The 24,539-nt window shown below is 45.5% G+C and overlaps 1 protein-coding gene across 3 annotated transcripts in view; it reads right to left on the bottom strand.

Moving 5' to 3' along the window:
• LOC140386893 (rap1 GTPase-activating protein 2-like) overlaps positions 1 to 24,539 on the bottom strand; it is a 618,530-nt gene that overhangs the window by 576,780 nt on the left and 17,211 nt on the right. For all 3 annotated transcript variants that reach the window (XM_072469730.1, XM_072469729.1, XM_072469728.1), the window contains exon 2: positions 9,961 to 10,077. In XM_072469730.1, the coding sequence (XP_072325831.1) occupies positions 9,961 to 10,077 (117 nt within the window). The remainder of the gene's footprint in view (positions 1 to 9,960; positions 10,078 to 24,539) is intronic.

Raw genomic sequence — 24,539 nt, forward strand, 5'->3', positions numbered from 1 at the left:
GCAGGGAGGAAGTGGTCAATCAAGGGAACCGTGGTTTACTAAAGCAGTCGAAACACTTGTCAAGAGGAAGAAGGAGGCTTATGTAAAGATGAGATATGAAGGTTCAGTTATGTCGCTCGAGAGTTACAAGTTAGCTAGGGAGGACCTAGAGAGCTAAGAAGAGCCAGGAGGGGACATGAGAAGTCTTTGGCAGGTAGGATCAAGGATAACCCTAAAGCTTTCTATAGATATGTCAGGAATAAATGAATGACTAGGGTAAGAGTAGGGCCAGTCAAGGACAGTAGTGGGAAGTTGTGCGTGGAGTCCGAGGAGATAGGAGAGGTGCTAAATGAATATTTTTCGTCAGTATTCACACAGGAAAAAGACAATGTTGTCGAGGAGAATACTGAGATTCAGGCTATTAGACTAGAAGGGCTTGAGGTTCATAAGGAGGAGGTGTTAGCAATTCTGGAAAGTGTGAAAATAGATAAGTCCCCTGGGCTGGATGGGATTTATCCTAGGATGCTCTGGGAAGCTAGGGAGGAGATTGCTGAGCCTTTGGCTTTGATCTTTAAGTCATCTTTGTCTACAGGAATACTGCCAGAAGACTGGAGGATAGCAAATGTTGTCCCCTTGTTCAAGAAGGGGAGTAGAGACAACCACGGTAACGATAGACCAGTGAGCCTTACTTCTGTTGTGGGAAAAATCTTGGAAAGGTTTATAAGAGATGGGATGTATAATCATCTGGAAAGGAATAATTTGATTAGACATAGTCAACACGGTTTTGTGAAGGGTAGGTCGTGCCTCACAAACCTTATGGAGTTCTTTGAGAAGGTGACCAAACAGGTGGATGAGGGTAAAGCAGTTGATGTGGTGTATATGGATTTCAGTAAAGCGTTTGATAAGGTTCCCCACGGTAGGCTACTGCAGAAAATACGGAGGCATGGGATTCAGGGTGATTTAGCAGTTTGGATCAGAAATTGGCTAGCTGGAAGAAGACAAAGGGTGGTGGTTGATGGGAAATATTCAGACTGGAGTCCAATTACTAGTGGTGTACCACAAGGATCTGTTTTGGGGCCACTGCTGTTTGTCATTTTTATAAATGACCTGGAGGAGGGCGTAGAAGGATGGGTGAGTAAATTTGCAGATGACATTAAAGTTGGTGGAGTTGTGGACAGTGCGGAAGGATGTTACAAGTTACAGAGGGACATGGATAAGCTGCAGCGCTGGGCTGAGAGGTGGCAATGGAGTTTAATGCAGAAAAGTGTGAGGTGATTCATTTTGGAAGGAATAACAGGAAGACAGAGTACTGGGCTAATGGGAAGATTCTTGGCAGTGTGGATGAGCAGGGAGATCTCGGTGTCCATGTACATAGATCCCTGAAAGTTGCCACCCAGGTTGAGAGGATTGTTAAGAAGGCGTACGGTGTGTTAGCTTTTATTGGTACAGGGATTGAGTTTCGGAGCCATGAGGTCATGTTGCAGCTGTACAAAACTCTGGAGCGGCCGCATTTGGAGTATTGCGTGCAATTGTGGTCGCAGCATTATAGGAAGGATGTGGAAGCATTGGAAAGGGTGCAGAGGAGATTTACCAGAATGTTGCCTGGTATGGAGGGAAGATCTTATGAGGCAAGGCTGAGGGACCTGAGGCTGTTTTTGTTCGAGAGAAGAAGGTTAAGAGGTGACTTAATTGAGGCATACAAGATGATCAGAGGATTGGATAGGGTGGACAGTGAGAGCCTTTTTCCTCGGATGGTGATGTCTAGCACGAGGGGACATAGCTTTAAATTGAGGGGAGAAAGATATAGGACAGATGTCAGAGGTAGGTTCTTTACTGGTCGCAGTGCGCATGCGCAGACCCGCGGCGCACGACTGACGCCGGTATCGGCAGCTGGTGCGGCGTGAGTTGCTCCAGTGCCATGCTGGTCTCCTGTAGGGCAGATGATCACTACACTTAGCGGTCAGATGACGCCGTCGTTAAACTCTCCGGTTTTTACGACAGCGTTAACAGTCTGCCGTCAGAAGGGAGAATCCCGCCCATCATCTCCTCAATACACAGCCCAAGTGTATACAATATATACGATTAAGAATCAATGCCTCACTCTGGCTAGTTCATATGATAATTCCAGCTGAATATGTGCAACGGAAGGTGTGTTTGTCATTAAGGAGCTGGCGAGCAGTTTGTGAGCTTTTGCATATGCATGGATGAAAAATGAACGCAATAACTTGGGTAATTCAGTGTCAAAGCATAAACATTATCAGGAAGAAGTTTGCCTGGTCTCTCAGTTTTAGTCGAGCTGTGTAGGGGCTTTGGGTAGAGAGCAGCAGGATAGGGACTAATTGGACAGCATGGGCGTGCTGAGTGGAATGGCCTCCTTCTGTGCTGTAAGATTCTACGACCCAGGAGACATCTATTATGGTGGAAAAGAGCACCATGGGAACCGGGAGAAGATTCTTCGCTGGATATGGTCAATCAGCCTTTACTTTTTCCATTTTCAATGTTTTCATACCAGGTAAAGATAAAAGTTCAAAGGATTTTTAAAAAAACAACTATCATTTTAAATGTCCCTATGATTTTTCTCCAGGGTTGCTCACAGCAGCATCCCGCAGCTGGACCTTCAATTCCTGGGGACTCCAGGCCAGCTCTGGAGGGCTGGAAGCTCCAGTGAGTTGTCAAGAGGCAGGTCTGTGCTGTCAGCTCCCTCTCTCGTAGCCTACCCATGCCTGGGGAAAGAGGAACTATCAGAATATCGTCACTACAGAAAGCACGCCGACAGGACAGACTAGGCCTTGGATTGTTAACAAGGATTCCTGAAGGTTTCATCACATGACCTCCAGCTTCCAACCCCCCCCCCCCCCCCCCCGCCACCCCAGCCCTCACCCTTACAATGTGACAGTCACTCACCTGACATTCCCCTGGATCTTGATGCCCGTTAAACAGCCATTTTGTCAAACTCCAACACTTTTACGGGTCATGAAGTGATCAAAATGAGTAAAAGGAAGCGCAAAAGTCTTTTGATATCTTAGTTATTCTTCTCTACATCAAGGATGTTCATTTGTGAAATCTCCCCTGCCCGTCCCTAGGTGTCTCAAGCTCTCTTTGACTCTTGCATATCTCCCTTGGATTCTAGCATTTATTCCATTTTTTTACTCATTGCTTAAAACGGCAATCTCTTTTTAAGAATATTACAATCAAGACCACTTCACTGCAATGGGGGAGGGGTTTAATTGTTAAGTATTTACACATCACGCTATGAGCGTTGTCTATTAGCTTTTAATGATGGTCCCTTCTTGCTCCTCCTGACTCAATGTAAAGAACTTCTCCACTATGGAGCTCACGGATGCCCTTCACAATTTGAAAAGAAATCCCGTTGCCTTCAAACTCGCTCCTCACAATCTCATTTACCACCTACAGTTGTAGCCACCTGAGTTGGCCACTTCCCGACTTAAAATGGAGAACCACAAAGGCTGGGAAATTCAGCCAACACAGGCAAAGACTAGCAAATACAGAAATCATGTATATTGGAACCTGCAAAACAACCAGACAGCATCGAAACCAGCAGCCATCTGCATAGTAACGTAACAGCCACCTACATAGTAATGTGCGATTCCCAGGCACAATGGCATCAGTTAAGGTGAATAAAGCCAAGCCAGACTCCTCGGCGCCAGCAGGAGCCAAGACAAAGGAAGGCCAACGAACATTTAGGGACCACCTAGCAATCAGGGAACCGCTCCAGCATTGGAGAAATCGATCCAAGTGATCAGAAAGTAGTCCAATCACTTGGGACCAGGTACGGGGTCCGCCCCAAAGGGCGGGAAGCCCCTGGGGACTATAAAGTAAAGCCCCCAAATTCAAATCGTCCTTCTTTGGCAGGGTCACTCAGCAACTTGAACCAACCCTTGACAGTGACCTGTCTTGCCGCCAAGCAAGTAAGTCTCAAGTCAACGCTCGCTACGAGATAGGCGCTCCTAGCTACCAGTCCATACCAGCTTTTGAATCCTGCAGACTCAGGACCTGAACGAAAGGCCATTTGTTCCCCTGACCTGGTGGGCCAGTCTGAAGCTAAGTATAGGCCTTTTAGTGAGAGGAATAGCCTAGAAAGTAGAGTTTATGCATGCGTAGTGATTTACTGTGTATAATAAATGTGTTTTGATTTGAATCTTACTAATTGGTGTGTGGAGTTATTGATCATTAAATGAACTTGAACCTCGTGGCGGTATCATAAAGATACCTGGCGACTCTAGAGCAAAGGTGAAACAAACAGTGCAAATCACGATTTAAGTGCCAACCAAAAGTTAGCAACAGTCTCAAAACCTTTTGAGAATTCTAAATTCCTCCAGTTCTTCTGCAGCCCCACCTCCTAACTCACCTCTTTCTCCATACACGTGGCCGCCGTACCTCCAACTTTCTTGGCCCGAAGCTCTGGAATTCCCTCTGTGAATGTCTCCTCCTCTCTACCTCCATCTTTAGCTTTGAGAGGCTGCTTAAAATCCAGCACTGTCACGGAGCGTTTAGTTGCCCAACCTACAGTCTTCTTCTGTGGATTAGTGTTGTGTCCAACAGTGCGCCAGCAAAGCACCTTGGGCTATTTTAGTATGTTTCAAGACACTAAGTAAATTTTAAGTTCTGTTGGTTCGGTGAGTTGGCTGCAGGTCTGTATTACCTGCAATGAAAATAAAAAATGCTGGATAAACTCAGCAGGTCTGGCAACCTTTCGAGTCGTTATGACGTCTTCAACTCTGAAGAAGAGTCATATTGGACTTGAACCATTCATTCTTGTTCCTCTCTCCACAGATGCTGCCAGACCTGCTGAGATTACCCAGCACTTTCTGTTTGTACTACAGATTTCCAGCATCCGCAATATTTAGCATTTAGTGTATTTCCTGCAGTTATTTTTCTAATTATTTCATGGAATGGGGGAAATCACTGGCAAGAAATGAAATGAAATGAAATGAAAATGAAATGAAAAGACCAGCATTTGTTGCCCAACCGCAATTTCCCTTGAGATGTCGGTGGTAAGCCACCTTCTTAAACCACTGCAGTCGGTGTGGTGAAGGTACACCCACTGTGCTGTTACAGAGGGATTTCCAGGATTATGACCCAGTGACAGTGAAGGAATGGCGATTTTGTTAGGATCACGGCCAAGAACCCAACTATTTGCAATTTGTAAAACTGTGCGGAAATTTTACCGCACCCCAGGAGTGATAAGACAGACCCATAGGTATCTTTTATGCTAAAACAAACTTTAATTTGATCATAGAATTAACCGCATTAACAACAAGTAAATAGCTTTAAAGTTAACAGTCACAACAGTTCCTAAGTAAACGTGAAAACCTTCATTTAAACCTGCCACTATATTCCAATTAAGAATACCAATATATTTCAAATATCATTCATGAATAAAGTTAACAACCAGATTTCTACTTACTTTTCTCTGTGCAGAAACTTTTATGAGAGAACCTTTCAGGACCGAACTGAAACAGCTCTGTTCAAGTGAGAGATCTCAGAACAATTGTGTTTTCAGACAGAATTGGCTCCTCCCATCAACTACATCATAAAGAACAAAGAGAACAAAGAAAAGTACAGCACAGGAACAGGCCCTTCGGCCCTCCAAGCCTCCTGTGCCGACCATGCTGCCTGCCCAAACTAAAATCTTCTACACTTCCGGGATCCGTATCCCTCTATTCCCATCTGTACCCAAAGCATAAGGCATTCTTTTGTCTCTGCTTACAGGGTGTCCCTTGACCAAACTCAATATCCCTCATAAATTATCTACACCCCAGGGGCCCTTCAAACCTAAACAATATTCCATTAGCTAGCTACCTGTAAAAAAAAAAAATGGTCCTTAAGATCTATAAGCAGAACACTTCACCTGCAAATCAATGATTACCTCACTTTTATGACACCTGAATCACCGCTCTAGCAGTCATACATGTTAACCCAGGTTTCAATAACATTACTGCAAACATGCAATATAATATATGACAATTTTTTACATTCATCACAACACATTTCCAAGTCGAGATGGTGTGTGCCTTGTGTGAAACCTGCAGTTGGTGTGTTCCCAGGTATCTGCTGCCCTTGTCCTACTAGGTAGTAGAGGTTTTGGGTTTGGAAGGTGCTGGCAAAGGAACCTCAGTGGGTTGCTGCAGTGCATCATGTCAAAGGCACACACTGCTGTCACTGTGCATCGGTGGTGGAGGAAGTGATTTTTTAAGACACTAATCAAGCAGGCTGCTTTGTCCTGGATGGTGTTGAGGTTCTTGAGTGTTGTTGATATTGCACTCACCCAGGCAAGTGGAGAGTATTCCACCACACTCCTGACTTGAGCTTTGTAGATGATGGACAGGCTTTGAAGAGTCAGGTGAGTTACATTCCACAAAATTTCCAGCCTCTGACCTGTTTTTGTAGCCACATTTATTTGCCTGGTCCAGTTCAGTTTGTGGTCAATGGTAATCCCCAGGTGTTGATGGTGGGTCACTCAGTGATGGTAATGCCATTGAATGTCAAGGCAAAATGGTTAGATTTGCTCTTGCTGGAGATGGGAGATGGTCATTGCCTGGCACTTATGTGGCATGAATGTTTCTTGCCACCTATTAGCTCAAGCCTGAATGTTTCCCAAGTCTTGCTGCATATGGGCACAAATTTTCTAAGGTCACAAATTGAAGTAAGCACCCCAGAGAAAGGAGGCAGTTCAGACGAGATTCACCTAATTGATTCCGGGGATGAAAGGGTTGATATATGAGGAGACATTAAACACTTTGGGCTTATACTTGCTGGAGTTTAGAAGGATGAGAGGGGACCTGATAGAGGTATATAAAATACTAAAAGGGATTGATAAATCAGACATAGACCTAATGTCCCACTTGTACGGCAATCTAGAATGAGTGGTCACATATATAGGTTGAGAGACGGTAGATTTAAAACTGAGATGAGGAGGAACTACTTCTCGCAGAGGGTGGTGAATTTGTGGAACTCGCTGCCCCGTAGTGCGGTGGAATCGGAATCATTAAATGGTTTCAAGAAGGAGATCGATACATTTCAGATTTTAAAAAATGGGTTAAAAAGGGATATGGGGAACAGGTGGAGAGGTGGGTTTGAGACCAGGAAGAGGTCAGCCATGATCTGATTGAATGGCAGAGTAGGGTCGAAAGGCTAAATTGCCTACATCTGCTCCTAATTCCTACGTTTCTATCATAACCATATTTTTGTGATGGACGAGAGGTCATCTGGTGTTAGTTCAAGTGTTTTCAATTAATTAGATGCTTCTGCAATTTATTTACAAAAACAATTGACAAGAGTAGATTTAAAACCTTTTAAAAGTAGACGTATGGATTTTAAAATGGTTTTACTTATTCTTAGGTTGTCATTTTAACATTCTTTGAAGGCACTGAGTGTTATGCTTCTTCATGTAGCATAAGCTGTTTCCTTGATGTACGCTCTGACAAAGGAAGGTTCAGACTTGGAGATAGGTTTAACACATTTACTGAACGGTTAACAATTCTCATACTTGAGTTCAACTCTCCTGCTAATCTTACTGTAGTAGCTCAGTCTAACTAACCAGTCTGCTCTAAGCCATGCAGTGGGTGTGATGCTTCTGATCTGCCCCTGTCCTTCTCTCTAAGTGTCGCCTGTGGAAAGAGAAAGAGCATGTGTGCCCTGTCCTTTTATATGGGTTGCCCCCTTGTGGTAGTGTCACCTATGGGTGACTTGGCTGCCCATTGGTCGTGTCCTATTCTAGGTGTTCAATAGCCGTATGACATCTCCGGTGCTCCCTCTAGTGTTTACTTAGTTGTAGTGTATTTACATTAACCCCTTGTGTATTTACAGTGATGCATATCATCACACTGAGAACCAGTAAAATCTCTGTTCCACCTCAGCACTGAAGTGCAATTCTGGGCCACATGATTTCAGCTCACGATGATCACAGTGTCAAACTGCGAGCAGTATGCAAGAACAAATTAAAAGCGTTTTATTGGGAAATAAATAAATACAGAGACAAAGCACGAAAAAGCCATCAGGCATTTTTCCACTAAAAGCTGACAACATAGAGGTTTCTCCGTGCTTATTAATGAAATTATAGGCTGCCAACAGGCTGTGTGTCCTTGTCACTTCTCAAGTCAACAGTTCTGAAAAGGCTGACTGCAGGATCCCAGCTAGGGCGCAGGAGTTTGACTTTCCACACAGTTCTCCCACTTATTTTTCAGCTGACATTTATGGCAGGGTGCCCAGTTGCTGAAAGCAGATCCCATGCGAAACCCAGAGAAACTGTGCGAGTCAAGCAAGACGCTTGTGGGTCTCTGCCTCCCATCCGCCCTCACAAAACAGGGACCGATTACATTCAACCACGTGACACCTCACCAACATTTTACCCTGCGAGGAATCAAAATCTTTTATCTGAAAGCTAGTGCAATTAGTAGCTTTCAAGGTCTTCAAGTATTTGAGGATAACTGAGTGGCTGTCACTCAGCATCAAGACTGGCGTCAGCCTCGAGGACGGATAGTTAACATAAGATACTGTCAAGACATGGTAAAGGTCTCGCGTCGCTGTCCTCGTGCATGCTGGAAATGTACATCACAAAATTTCACACCCCCAGCCTGCAATTAATTACTTGTCCACTAACCTTAACATCTCAGTCTTGGCTTAGTTGGCAGCATTAATGTCTGCATGACGCAGAGCTCTGGGTTCAAGCACCTTTTCCGGAGATCTGAGCACACAACATCTAGGCTGGCACTCCAGAGCAGCACCCAGGGAACACTGTACTGTCAGGAAGTGCCCTCTTTCAGATGAGCTTAAAAAGCCAAGGCCCTGTCTTACCTCTCAAACAGATGTTAAAGTTTCTACATCACTATTATGAATGAGCGCCATCATTTGGCTCATTATAGGTCATACATCAAGAAAGCCCCTTCAGTACGTTAACGTTATGGTAATTGTGTTATTAAGGTTAAGGACAAACAAGTGGAGGGCATTGATTGATTAAGTATCTTGAGCACATATAAGGAATGACTGTCGGGATACTGGGTTAGTTAACAGACAGGAGGCAGGCAGACTCCGCAGCACCGCCGGCCTGCCACTGACCAGTGGCAGGACCTACCCGCCCTGCCACTTTCACTGGGTTTTCTTGTTGTTCACACCCTCCAGTTCCGGGAATCCCTTGTGGGGGGGGGGGGTAGGGCACGGTTGGCGGGACCGGAAGATCGAACTGGCAGGAACGACCGGAGAATTTCAAGCCAATATGAAAGCAAGGAAGTCATGTTAAACCTCCAGAAAACATTGCGTCGGCCTCAACTCGGGTATTGTGTTCAATTCTGGGCACCACACTTGAATGCCTTGGAGAGAGAGCGTGCAGAGACAATTTACTAGAACAGTACCAGGCATGAGGGAGTTTAGTTATGTCGAGAGGCTGGAGAAACTGGGCAAGGAAGCTCAACAGGAGACTCGATAGAGGTCTTCAAATGGTTTTGTTGGAGTACGTCAGGAGAAAATGTTTCTAGTGGCAGAGGAGTCAGCAACCAGAGTTAAGGTGATTGGCAGAAGAAGAGGTGACAGAAGGAAACAATTTTTTTAAATACACGCAGTGAGTGAAGGGTGGTAGAAGCAGATTCAAGAGTAGCATTCAAAGGAGAATTGAATGAATACTTGAAGGGAAATTAAATACAGGGCTATGGAAAAACGAATTAGGGAGTGGGATCAATTGGATAACGCTCCCAGAGAGTCAGCACAAACTTGATGGGCTGAACAGCCTCCTTTTATGCTGTACCATTTTAGGATTCTAATCAATAAGGGGTTAGCTGTATGGTATGATTTTAGAGCGGGGTGATCCCTTGCTATTTGTGAATATTTCTTTGTGCGCAATTAGCTGCTCCACTTGTTTAACATTTTGAAAGCGATTCATCGGCTGGCTGTGAGGCGATATTTGGCCCATCCTCAGAAAATAGAGTATGCTTCGGAAGGACAAGTTTTTTCTTTGCTCTTTCCTACCTGTTGGGAGACTCTAGGTCAACTCTGCTGACAATGCGATGCTGGTAAGGAGTGTACAGCCAGTTGAAAGCTGTGAGGGTCCTTTCTTCCATTTTGAATTTCCCTTCCCTCACATACCTGAAAGGTAAACCAAAGATTGTGAGCACATGGCTTAAACGTCAACCCGGATTGGTGGTGGGCCTCAGTTTAACATCCCTTCAACAAAATGGGACCTGTGACAACCACCACCAATGCCTCCAGTGGAATATTAGCTGCTTTTTATGGCCGCTGACACCACAGTTTCGCCTCAACTCTGAGCCGCCTCCATTACTGATAATCAACTAATGGATCAAATAATCTATTTTTACCTTTTTAAAAAAAAATTCATTCACGTTGCTGCATGCCCGAATTGCCCTTGAACTTAGTGTCTTGCTTGGCCATTTGAGAGGGCATTTAAGAGCCAATTGCATTGCTGTGGGTCTGGGGTCACATGTAGGCCAGACCAAGTAATGATGGCCAAGTTCAATCAGGGGCCCACCAGGTGTTGGCACTCCTGAGACGCCCTGCCCCACTGCAGATGAAGTAGGGAATTAGCAGAGCTCACCCCAACCAGAGGGCATCTGCACTGTGGTCTTTGGAACCCTCCCTGAGGTTCTCTGCCCCTCTCATGGCAGAGGCCTCACCAGTGACCCCCACCCTTCAGGATCACCAGCTGTCCGCTCCTGGTAAGGTTGACAGTGCTGACTGCCTCTGCCACCACTGCCAAAGCGGCATTCAGAAGGGCAGGCTGGAGTCTACAGCCCATGCTGGAGAAGAGGGTGTCCCCCCACTCCTCACTGACATGGAACTTTGGGTCCTACCTTGGGGTGGGTGGGGGGGGGGGGGGGGGGCGATCTTCTCTGAGCCATCTTGGGAGGCTGCAGTGAGTGTGTGGTAAGCGGAGTGCTTAAAAACAGCTCGTGCTGCCAGGCTCTTTAGCGCTAACTCCGACCCCAGTGGCTAGGATGTCCGCTGCACCAGGACTTGCTCTAAATTCACACCGGCAGAGTGCTGGCCCATTTGCATGTCCTGACACGTTTTCTGAATAGCGCCCCCAATGGGACCATGAACCGTACGCAATTCAATCCCGGCGGCAATGCCTGGGGCATGATTCAGCGGCCTTGTTGCACTCGATGTGCTGTCAGGGCGAGGTAAGAACAAAAGAACATAAGAACAAGGAACAGGAGTAGGCCATCTGGCCCCTCGAGCCTGCTCCACCATTTAATGAGGTCGTGGCTGATCTTTTGTGGACTCAGCTCCACTTTCCAGCCCGAAGACCATAACCCTTAATCCCTTTATTCTTCAAAAAAACTATCTATCTTTATCTTAGAAACATTTAATGAAGGAGCCTCTACTGCTTCACTGGGCAAGGAATTCCATAGATTCACAACCCTTTGGGTGAAGAAGTTCCTCCTAAACTCAGTCCTAAATCTACTTCCCCTTATTTTGAGGCTATGCCCCCTAGTTCTGCTTTCACCTGCCAGTGGAAACAACCTGCCCGCATCTGTCCTATCTATTCCCTTCATAATTTTATATGTTTCTATAAGATCCCCCCTCATCCTTCTAAATTCCAACGAGTACAGTCCAGTCTACTCAACCTCTCCTCGTAATCCAACCCCTTCAGCTCTGGGATTAACCCAGTGAATCTCCTCTGCACACCCTCCAGTGCCAGTACGTCCTTTCTCAAGTAAGGAGACCAAAACTGAACACACTACTCCAGGTGTGGCCTCACTAACACCTTATACAATTGCAGCATAACCTCCCTAGTCTTAAACTCCATCCCTCTAGCAATGAAGGACAAAATTCCATTTGCCTTCTTAATCACCTGTAAACCAACTTTTTGCGACTCATGCACTAGCACACCCAGGTCTCTCTGCACAGCAGCATGTTTTAATATTTTATCATTTAAATAATCCCTTTTGCTGTTATTCCTACCAAAATGGATAATCTCACATTTGTCAACATTGTATTCCATCTGCCATACCCTAGCCCATTCACTTAGCCTATCCAAATCCCTCTGCAGACTTCCAGTATCCTCTGCACTTTTTGCTTTACCACTTATCTTAGTGTCGTCTGCAAACTTGGACACATTGCCCTTGGGCCCCAACTCCAAATCATCTATGTAAATTGTGAACAGTTGTGGGCCCAACACTGATCCCTGAGGGACACCACTAGCTACTGATTGTCAACCAGAGAAACACCCATTAATCCCCACTCTTTGCTTTCTATTAATTAACCAATCCTCTATCCATGCTACTACTTTCCCCTTAATGCCATGCATCTTTATCTTATGCAGCAACCCCTTGTGTGGCACCTTGTCAAAGGCTTTCTGGAAATCCAGATATACCACATCCATTGGCTCCCCGTTATCTACCGCACTGGTAATGTCCTCAAAAAATTCCACTAAATTAGTTAAGAGCGGCCTGCCCTTTATGAACCCATGCTGTGTCTGCCCAATGGGACAATTTCCATCCAGATGCCTCACTATTTCTTCCTTGATGATAGATTCCAGCATCTTCCCTACTACCGAAGTTAAGCTCACTGGCCTATAATTACCCGCTTTCTGCCTACCTCCTTTTTTAAACAGTGGTGTCACGTTTGCTAATTTCCAATCCGCCGGGACCACCCCAGAGTCTAGTGAATTTTGGTAAATTATCACTGGTGCATTTGCAATTTCCCTAGCCATCTCTTTTAGCACTCTGGGATGCATTCCATCAGGGCCAGGAGACTTGTCTACCTTTAGCCCCATTAGCTTGCCCATCACTATCTCCTTGGTGATAACAATCCTCTCAAGGTCCTCACCTGTCATAGCCTCATTTCCATCAGTCACTGGCATGTTATTTGTGTCTTCCACTGTGAAGACCGACACAAAAAACCTGTTCAGTTCCTCAGCCATTTCCTCATCTCCCATTATTAAATCTCCCTTCTCATCCTCTAAAGGACCAATATTTACCTTAGCCACTCTTTTTTGTTTCATATATTTGTAGAAACTTTTACTATCTGTTTTTATATTCTAAGCAAGTTTACTCTCATTATCTATCTTACTCTGCTTTATAGCTTTTTTAGTAACTTTCTGTTGCCCCCTAAAGATTTCCCAGTCCTCTAGTCTCCCACTAATCTTTGCCACTTTGTATGCTTTTTCCTTCAATTTGATACTCTCCCTTACTTCCTTAGATATCTACGGTTGTTTTTCCCTCTTTCTACCATCCTTCCTTTTTGTTGGTATAAACCTTTGCTGAGCACTGTGAAAAATCGCTTGGAAGGTTCTCCACTGTTCCTCAACTGTTTCACCATAAAGTCTTGGCTCCCAGTCTACCTTAGCTAGTTCTTCTCTCATCCCATTGTAATCTCCTTTGTTTAAGCACAAAACACTAGTGCCTGATTTTACCTTCTCACCCTCCATCTGTATTTTAAATTCCACTATATTGTGATCGCTCCTTCCGAGAGGATCCCTAACTATGAGATCCTGAATCAATCCTGTCTCATTACACAGGACCAGATCTAGGACTTCTTGTTCCCTCGTAGGCTCCATTACATACTGTTCTAGGAAACTATCGCGGATACATTCTATAAACTCCTCCTCAAGGCTTCCTTGACCGACCTGGTTAAACCAATCGACATGTAGATTAAAATCCTCCATGATAACTGCTGTACCATTTCTACATGCATCAGTTATTTCTTTGTTTATTGCCTGCCACACCATAATGTTACTATTTTGTGGCCTATAGACTACTCCTATCAGTGACTTTCTTGCCTTACTATTCCTGATTTCCACCCAAATGGATTCAACCTTATCCTCCATAGCACCGATGTCATCCCTTACTGTTGCCCGGATGTCATCCTTAAATAACAGAGCTACACCACCTCCATTACAATCCACTCTGTCCTTCCGAATAGTTTGATACCCTCGGATATTTAACTCCCAGTCATGACCATCCTTTAACCATGTTTCAGTAATGGCCACTAAATCATAGTCATTCACGATGATTTACGCCATCAAATCATTTACCTTATTCCGAATACTACGAGCATTCAGGTAAAGTACACTTATGTTGGCTTTTATACCTCTGTTCTGAATCTTAACACCTCAATCAGTAACCTCTCCTAAGTTGTATTTCCTCTTAACCGTTCTCCTAATTTTCCTTGTCGTTGAACCCATATCTTCATGTAACAACCTGCCGCGTCGCTTACCATTAATGTTTTCACTTCCCGTTTTATTCCTTTTAGTATTCCTGGTCCAATTCACTGAGCTCCCCTCAGTCACTGTACCTTGTACGGTTGCCTTTTTGATTTTTGACTATGGCTTCTCTGCCTTACACTTTCCCTCTTACTGCCTTTTGTTTCTGTCCCTGTTTTACTACCTTCCAACTTCCTGCATCGGTTCCCATCCCCCTGCCACATTAGTTTAAACTCTCCCCAACAGCTCTAGCAAACACCCCCCATAGGACATCGGTTCCAGTCCTGCTCAGGTGCAGACTGTCCGGTTTGTACTGGTCCAACCTCCCCAGAACCGGTTCCACTGCCCCAGGAATTTGAATCCCTCCCTCTTGCACCATCTCTCGAGCCACGCATTCATCCTATCTATCCTGACATTCCTACTCTGACTAGCTCGAGGTGATTGGACTTTGCGAATCTTGCGAGAGGTCGATCACGAGATGCGCGACGCTCGAAATGTCTCGCAAGATTCAATGGAATCTCGCGAGATGCCACGATTTGGATCTCACCCTCACTGTGCATGAACTAGGTCAGCATATTTAAATGAGTTGTATGGCACACATCATCTCCCAAATGGAGAATCCTGCACCATATTTATAAATCCTTACTTGCCTCATCCCAATTTCTCCAAGTGTTACGGCCCAGCCCTTGTTCTCGGTCTTTCAACCCTGATCTCCTGCGCACCCATCCCCACTGCTGGTGGTTGCACCTATCACCACCTCAACCCTTTTCCCCGAATGCACACTAATTCTCTAAAAGCTTCAAAAACAATCCCTTTGAACTCGCTTCATGTAATTTCCCCCCAACTCTCCTGTTACTTTTCATCTGCTTCTGTACTTAACAACACAAACTTACATTGACATTATGCATTCAACTTTGGAAGAATGAACCATGGTATTTCACTCGGGTTGATAATGGTGCTAGGGTGTGGGGTGTGTGATTGCAATGCACTTACTGTTCTTTGATATGGTTGATGTTTGTAAACATTGGGGTTTCAGCACTCAGAGTCATTCATTTAAAAAAAAATTAGAGTATCCAATTATTTTCTTTTTCAATTATGGGTCAACTTAGCGTGGCCAATCCACCCAACCTGCACATCTTTGGGTTGTGGGGGTGAACCCCACGCAGACATGGGGAAAATGTGCAAACTCCACACGGATGTGAGCCAGGGCCGGCATTCGAAGTCGGGTCCTCAGCGCCGTAAGGCAGCAGTGCTAACCACTGCGCCGCCATGCCACCGCAGAGTCACTCATCCATGAAGGGAGATGAATGAATCAAGGCTGTAACTGTAACTGTAACTGAAAGCTGTCAATCACAGCTCACTGCTAGAAATGAGTTAATGGCTTGCAGCTGATGGATCTGATGGGTTCGAATCAGGTCACAGCTGTTCTTCCTGGAATGGACTCGTGAAGCTTCCAGGTGAGTGTTCCAGCTGTAAATTCTATGACTACCTCTGTCTGGATTGCTCTCCAGCTTCCAGACGGGGGTGTCTTTTCTGGGGGGAGGGTGGGGGTCCCTTTAGTCAGGGGATCCCTGTAGCGTCCCTTTAGTTAGGGTGCCTCTGTGGGGGTTCCTTAAGTTAGAGGGTACTGGGGAGGTCTCCCGGTTAAGGGGGTCCCTGGGGGGATCTCCCTATTCAGGGGGTCTCCCAATTTGGGGGTCTCGAGGGGGGTTCTGGTAGAAGGATGGGCAGGTAGTGCATTGTTGGGGGAAGGTAGCCCTCGCATGGACCTTGGGGTCACTACCTTAAGGAGTTACCCCTTGGCCCACCGCATGGTCCGCCACGTCAGACTCACGTTTGTTGCGACCTGTAGTAATCTACGCCCACGTGATTCCCGGCTCAGCGGATCGGAGAATCATGGAGGGCCAGCGAATAGAACGCCGGACCCACTAAATGGATGCAAATGGGTCATTAAGACCCATTTGCGTTCATTTCCATCCTCCCACTGGCGGGCCGACGCAATCCACAATCCCGCTGCCTACGGGGGAGTCGGTGCATCGCGTTTGGAACTGCGCCCGCCAATGCCCGGTGACGATCCCAATTTTTCGATTCTCCGCACTTCAGGGGCCCTGCTATCGACGGCGGGTGGCAGAGAATCTAGGCCATCGTTACTCAGTGCGTGGTTAGAATGTGAAACTCACAACCGCATGGCTTAGCTGAGGCGAATGGCACAGATGCCCTTATGGGGTAACCAGTTAAGCACATGAGGCGAAGAGGAATAGAACGATATCTCGATGGGGGTAGGTGAAGTAATGAGTATTTACAGAGGGCAGATACAATGCGGACTGTACCCTGCAGGGTCTGCGCCTTGATTAGCGCAGTGGCTGACCAGAGACAATTAAAATTAATTATTGCACCCGCAATTCTGCTTGTACCTGAAGGATGATGATATGGCATTTGTGACTCAGAGCATTTAGCCTTACAGACAGTAACACAAAGTGCGTTGGTCTTGCATCATTAATCCCTCAGCTTTCTTGAGACAAATTTGATTTGTTTGAGGAACTGCAGGCCAACAGCAATGACATCACTTCACTCGATGTCGTGCATCTACTGTAATGATTTCCGATGCTGCGGTTTTACAGCTAGGCTGGAGCCTTCAGATAGAGATTCAGAGCAACAAATGCACTGCACATTTTCTAGGGGGGGGGGGGGGGTCATACTTTATTTGAACCAGCATCTGAGCGTTAGCTCAAGGGACCAGTCACGGGCTGTGGAAGAGGCAAGAAATCAGGGTCATCGGGGAAACAGAAAACCTCGCTGATTTGCACGAGCTGGACGGAAAAGCAGGAAATGATTAGATAAAAAGAAAATTAACTGCAGATTCGAGACGAATGCTGGAATTACACAAATGGGTTTAGTCAGCGGTTGCAAAGCTGAGGTCCGGGACTTATCATTTCGGCACTATGACTCATTCATAAGCAGAAGATTGTAGTCTGGCAACAAAAGAAATTCAGCTGAGAAAGACAGATTTCTATTCAGTAAGGGAGTCAAGGGTTATGGGGATAAGGCGGGAAAGTGGAGTTGAGGATTATCCTATCAGATCAGCCATAATCTCATTAAATGGCGGAGCAGGCTCGATGACCGAATGGCCCACTTCTGCTCTTACTTCTTATGGTCTTTATACCCAAAAATGTTGACCTGGCTGTTATAATTGCTGACTAACCTGGAGGCGTATAACAACTTGCATTTATATAGCTCCTTTAATGTAGCAAAGCATTCCGAGGATCAAGCAAAATTTTCCACTGAGCCACTTCAGGCGATTTTAAGACAGGTGACCAGGGGCAGCACGGTCGCACAGTCACACTGTTGCCTCACGGCGCTGAGGTCCCCGGTTCGATCCCAGCTCTGGGTCACTGTCCGTGTAGAGTTTGCACATTCTCCCCGTGTCTGCGTGGGTTTCGTCCCCACAACCCGAAAGATGTGCAGGCTAGGTGGATTGGCCACGCTAAGTTGGGCAGCACAAGCAGATAGCACTGTGGCTTCACAGCGCCAGGGTCCCAGGTTCGATTCCCTGCTGGGTCACTGTCTGTGCGGAGTCTGCATGTTCTCCCCGTGTCTGCGTGGGTTTCCTCCGGGTGCTCCGGTTTCCTCCCATAATCCAAAGACGTGCAGGTTAGGTGGATTGGCCATGATAAATTGCCCTTAAGTGTCCAAAAAGGTTAGGAGGGGTTATTGGGTTACAGGGATAGGGTGGAAGTGAGGGCTTAAGTGAGTTGTTGCAGACTCGATGGGCCGAATGGCCTCCTTCTGCACTGTATGTTCTATGTTATGTAAATTGCCCCTTAATTGAAAAAAAATGAATTTGGTACTCCAAATTTATATTTAAAAAAAGACAGATGACCAGAACTATGGTTAAAGAGTTAGGTTTTAAGGAGAAGAGAGAGATAGAGGTGAAAAGGTTTGTTGGTGGAAACAGGAGTTATAGCCAGAGGTTAGGGACTAGACAGTTGACATCAACGTGGTCAGTTGTGCAGTGGTGCACATTTACGCGGGGGCGCCAGGGGGGGGTGACATGTGAGAAACACAGCGATGCCGGAGGATTGTAGGATTGTAGGATGTAACAGAGATTGCAGATAGTGAGGGGCATGGTCTCGGAGGGATATGAAAAAACAAGGATGAGAATTTCTAAATGCCGGCCTTGTCAGACCAGGAGCCAAGAGAGGTCAATGAGCACATGGGCGATGGATGAATAGGAGCTGGTGCACGGTAAGGCATCGGCGGAGAGTTTTGGATTCTCCCGCTTTCGGGGAATGGGAGGGTCAGCCAGGCGAGTGTTGGAATAACTAAGTCTAGAGCTTCCTCGAAATTTTGTTGATCAGCTGAGGCCTTGAGTACGGCATAAGTTCATGAGATACAAGAGCAGAATTAGGCCATTTGGCTCATTGAGTCTATTCCAACATTCAATCATGGCTGATCTCATCCTGGCCTTAACTCCACCTCCTCCAACCAACACCCGTGGATAATTAGATACTAGAGGTTATTTCTATGTGGGTGTAAAGGATCCCATTATTTCAAAGAAGAACACTGGCTCATCCCTGGTCAATCTTTATGCCTCATTCAGCATCACTAAAAACAGAGTATTTGGTCATTAACACATTGCTATTGGTGGGAGCTTGCTGTGCACAAATGGGCTGCCACGTTTCTACATTACAGCAGTGACCCTGCTTCACTGGCTGTAAAGTTACTTTGAAACTTTTGAAGAGTGTGGTATAAAGGCAAGTACATTTCACTTTCTGAGATCCAATATCCCACTGTCCATTGTCGGTTTTTGGCATATGCATTGTTACTTGAAATTAGAGACAGCAAACATTTATCTTTTAATATGGATAATGCAGGTACATCGGAGTTGCTGCATTTATGGCCCATGTGGAGGGTGCTGCTAAAGAAGAGGGTGGTTATTAACCATGTCATGTGAAGGAACAATACCAGAAGATGCTGGAAAAACTCAGGGTCTGGCAGCATCTGTAAGGAGAGCTACCATTTCGAGACCCCTTGGCTCTTCATCAGAACTGAAGAGAGGGAGAATGTGTTCGATTTTAAAGTGTAGCTGTGCGAGATTGCAACAAAATGTAGCAACTTTAAGAACAAAAGACAGATGGCCTGGTATGGGATGGGGTTTGCATTGAGGCAATATGTGTATGGGATATTTACAAAAAAGGGGTTTAAGAAGGAGGAGAAAGCTCACAATCTGAAACTGGCAAACTGAATGTTGAGTCCCGAGGGCTGCAACATGCCCCACTGAAAGATGCAATTTTGCTCCTCCAGCTTGCGCCGGGTTTCACTTGGCATGAGTGCAAGTTGCTGAGTTAAAATGGCAAGCAACAGGAAGGTTGGGGTTATGCTTGCGGACTAAGCAAAGGTGTTCTGCAAAGCAAAGGATTAATGCTCTGTCAGGCTGGGATTCCACCAGCAGGGAGAGGAGGGGATCAGATCTGGTCTATATCACTCATCTCATCCTATTGGAAACTCCATCTTGTACCATCTGCAAGATGCACTTCAGCAACTTGCCACGTTTCCTGCAGCAGCACATTCCAAACCCATGATCACTACCGCCTTATAAGCCAAGGGCAGCAGACACATGTGAACGCTGTCACCTGCAAGTCACACATCATCCTGACTTTTAAAAAATTCTTTCATGGGGTGTGGGTGTTGCTGGCAAGGCCAGTATTCGCTGCCTATCCCTGATTGCCCTTGACCTGAGTGGACCATTTCAGAGGGCAATTAAGAGTCAACCACATTGCTGTGGATCCAGAGTCACATGTAGGCCAGGCCAGGTAAGGACAGCAGACTTCCTTCCCTAAAGGACATTAGTGAACCAGATGGGTTTTTGCGACAGTACGTTTCATGGTTACCATTACTGAGATTAGCCTTCAATTCCAGATTCCACCAGATGCCATGATGGGGGATTTGAACCCCTGTTCACCAGAGAGTTTACCCGGGCCTCCGGGTTGCTAGCTCAGTGGCATTACCACTATGCTCTCATCTCCCCTGTTGGAATTATGTCGTCGTTTCTTCACTGTTGATGGATGAAAAACTCGTCCTAACTGCACGTCGGGTGTAGCTACACCACATGGGCTGCAGTTGTTCAAGAGGTAGCCTCACTCATCAGCATTCTCAAGGGCAATTAGGGATAGGCAACACTTTCTGGTCTTTCCAATGATGCTCAACTCCTGTGAAAATATATTTTTAAAACTGTTGTGTTTTGGTGGGAAGGGTGAAACTTAAAAGGCACCAGAAGCCTCCTGGAACTGCTGGAATGGGGATCTTTGATTGCGTTTGAATGAGCCCAGACAAAGAAGAACAAGTACCTCTGGCTTTAGCTGAACGTCTGATTAATTTTGAATATTGAAGCTGGGATTTTCCAGCCCCAGCATGGGGGGCCTACCCACAAGAGATTCTGCGGCCCAGGCACAAATCCATTCACATTCTTTGGGACCAGACGATTCCAGTAGTGGTTGGGACCTGGAAATACCACCCAAAGTGTTTAGGAAACAGTGATCTTCTGTTGTGGCAAATATATTGAAATTCTCTGGAGCTGCATTAAGCTTTGGTGAGGGTCAGTTTTTGTGAACAAGCCTGTGTCCACAAGGGCAACTGATCTTTTTTGTTCAAAAACCTCTCTCATCAAAGCTGAGGCGTTTGTGATTTTGAAAAACCCACCAGAAAACCTCATTGCTGCAAACCGAAAGTTCATAAAGGAAAATTGCGAATCAACACCACTTTCTCCAGTGAGGAAACCAAAGATCAGCAATTACTGTACAGCAGGTCTCATCAGTTGGACACAAGCATCTGGACACTCTGTTAATAATTTTTTCCCTGACTTAATTTGTTACTTGGACATGTTCTTAATACTTGAACCTCTGCAGACTTTAACTTTTTTGCATACTGGGAGGGATTATGCTGTTTTTGTATTACTGGACATATCTGTACATTTTAAACCTTTTGTTAATTTCTGCATCTTTGGCTGAGGGAGTTTTAGCAATAAAACTAGCTCTATACTTGTTAACTTGAGAAACCTGGTGTTTTTCTTCTTGCACCGAGCTATACAGTTAAATGCACATCACATTTGGCAATATCACCTCCCTTTTAAATGCAAACTCTATTGTAATCAACTCAGGAGTGGGGCAGCACGGTGACACAGTGGTTAGCACTGCTGCCTCACAGCGCTGAGAACCCGGGTTCGATCCCGGCTCCGGGTCACTGTCCATGTGGAGTTTGCACATGCTCCCCTTGTCTGTGTGGGTCTCACCCCCACAACCCAAAGATGTACATAGTAGTTGGATCGGCCACGTCAATTTGCCTCTTAATTGGAAAAAAATAATTGGGTATAAGAATGGGGTGTGGTTTCCGCCTGTTCTCGCCAGTGGGACCTTCTGGTGCTGCCAACGGTGACCCTCCCCCCCGCCCACCGTGGGTTCACTGGCAGTGGAGTGTGCGGACAACGAGAAATCTCGTTGACAGCCATGGGACTGGAAGATCCTGCAGCTGACCAACAGAGGGCCAACTCTGCTGCCAAGAATCCAGCCCAACATATACAACATCCAGATATTGGCTAATCAAATACTGACAAATCTTTGATTATCCCTGACTGGAATAATACAGCGATTCATAATTGCCTCCAGTTTGTTTTGTGTATTGTAGCATGTTGCGTATAACTGTCAGTACTGTGTCATTGATTGTGGTTCCAAATGATAATTGCCTCTTCAAATAAAATACTAAATATAATAACTGATGGTGTAAAACAACACTCTTGTGTTTGCCCGTCCTCAATCATTTTACAGCAGTGTGGGAATTTTAAGGTTGGTGTGACTAATGATTGGCAGCCACTCGATTTCCTTTGGAGTTGCATTAATTCAGTTGCGTCTGGGAACGATTCCACCAATTGATTCATTCTGGCAGTAACCAGTTAGTTCTCTATTGCGTCAAGTTATACAAAGCCCTGCTAAGAGCAGACCTGGAGTAAGGTGAGCAGCTCTGGGCACCATACCTTAAGGGGTGGGGGGGGGTACACTGGCCTTGGAAGGAGTGCAGAGGCTGTTTAGCAGGATGATTATCTGGGTTCCAAGGGTTAAATGACGTAGAAACGTTACACAAACTAGGACTATATTCCCTGGAAGCTAGAATATGAAGGAGTTATTTGATTGGAGTTTTCAAGACACGAAGAGGAGCGAATAGGATAGACTGGGAGAAACTACGTCCGTTGGTTGGGAAGTCTAGGACTTGGGGTGCATAGTCAAAATGTTTGTGCTCGACCTTTCCAGAATCAAATCAGCAATCGCCTCCTTGCACAAAGGGTGGGGTAGAGGTTTGGAATTCTCTTCCGCAAACAGGAACCGATGCTAGATCGATGGTTAATTTTTAATCTAACTTTACAGATTTTTGTTAGCCAATGGTATCAGGGGTCATGGGGCAAAGGCAGATGTTTGAAAGCAGGCCACAGATCAATCTTTGAATGTCATTGAACAGTCTAATGTGGTTAAATGGCATACCCCTTGTCATAATATACATCAGTACATTATGGTGCAATCACATACACACTGATGGACATGCAGTAGGACCAACCAGCATACATAACACCGCAGCCAATCACCAGTGAGAGCACAAGCACTATAAAGACAGGGGGCAGGAGAGTTCCCGCTCATTCTAGCAGCAGCCAGCTCAGAGCACAGAGCTCACAGCCTGCATCACAGACATTCACCATGTGCTGAGTGCCTCACTGTAGCTAGTGATAGGAAAGGGTGCACAGTTAAGCTGGTATTGCTTATACCCACATTTACAGTATGTTAGCATAGTTGAACAGTTAATAAAATAGCGTTACACCACTTCCAGCATTGTTGGCTTGTTTGTAAACCAGAACACCCAACACAACACCCCTCTTATGTCTTAAGACTGAGAAACGATGAAATGTGAGCAGGGAACGAATAATCCAAATATAACAAATATAAATTGCCCCTTAAGTGGAAAAAAAATAATTGGGTACTTTTAATTTTATTTTTTTTTAATGAACCATTTCTTCTGAATTATAGTGCAGATTTTGTGGTATAAAATAACCGCCATCAAGAAGGTGTCTGAAATGTCTGTGTTCCATGTAATGCTACCGCCAGCTATTGCAAGATCAGAGCCATAATCCACTCTGTCAGATTGGCCTTTTTTATAAGGCCTGTTGCTCAGAAGGTACTTTAATTTGAAAGGTCAAGTGACAATACCTTTTAGCTTCTCGGTAAAGTGAAACTTCTTCACCTAAATTTCTTCTGGCACCTGCTTAACTGTGAAATTGTTTAGTGGAAATGGTTCAGACTTGGCTGGGAATGAACTTACACTTTAGGGCTGACAGAGGTTTGATTCACCGAAATAGAAGACCGTCACTTGGAGACAGACCTCTGCTCATGACGTTCTGCGGTAACCTTAAAGGTCTCTCGTGCTTTTCAAAACAAATAACAAACCTTATATGAAGGGCCCCCTGGACTGTACATCATGGAGGCTGAAACAGTAGGAGGCAGGTTGAGGTAAACCTGGATATAATGCTCAAGTCACACCACACTTAAAAAGAGTGCACAAAGGAACATATGAAATAGGAGCAGAAGTAGGCCATTCGCCCACTTGAGCCTGCACCGCCATTCAGTACGGACATGACTGATCTATTTGTGTTTCAGATTCCACATTCCCATCATACCCCAACAACTTTTGATTCCTTTGCCTAACAAGGGAGACTGCTGAGTAAAATAAGGGCCCATGGTATTCGAGGCAAGGTACTAACATGGATTGACGATTGGCTGTCAGGCAGAAGGCAGAGAGTTGGGATAAAAGGTTATTTTTCGGAATGGCAACCGGTGACGAGTGGTGTCCCGCAGGGATCAGTGTTGGGGCCACAGCTGTTCTCTTTATATATGAACGATCTAGATGACGGGACTGGGGGCATTCTGGCTACGTTTGCCGATGATACAAAGATAGGTGGAGGGGCAGGTAGTATGGAGGAGGTGGGGAGGCTGCAGAAAGATTTAGACAGTTTAGGAGAGTGGTCCAAGAAATGGCTGATGAAATTCAACGTGGGCAAGTGCGAGGTCTTGCACTTTGGAAAAAAGAATAGAGGCATGGACTATTTTCTAAACGGTGACAAAATTCATAATGCTGAAGTGCAAAGGGACTTGGGAGTCCTAGTCCAGGATTCTCTAAAGGTAAACTTGCAGGTTGAGTCCGTAATTAAGAAAGCAAATGCAATGTTGTCATTTATCTCAAGAGGCTTGGAATATAAAAGCAGGGATGTACTTCTAAGCTTTATAAAGCATTAGTTAGGCCTCATTTAGAATACTGTGAGCAATTTTGGGCCCCACACCTCAGGAAGGAC

Source organism: Scyliorhinus torazame, chromosome 12 (assembly GCF_047496885.1).
Source record: "Scyliorhinus torazame isolate Kashiwa2021f chromosome 12, sScyTor2.1, whole genome shotgun sequence".
Classification (NCBI taxonomy): Eukaryota; Metazoa; Chordata; class Chondrichthyes; order Carcharhiniformes; family Scyliorhinidae; genus Scyliorhinus; species Scyliorhinus torazame.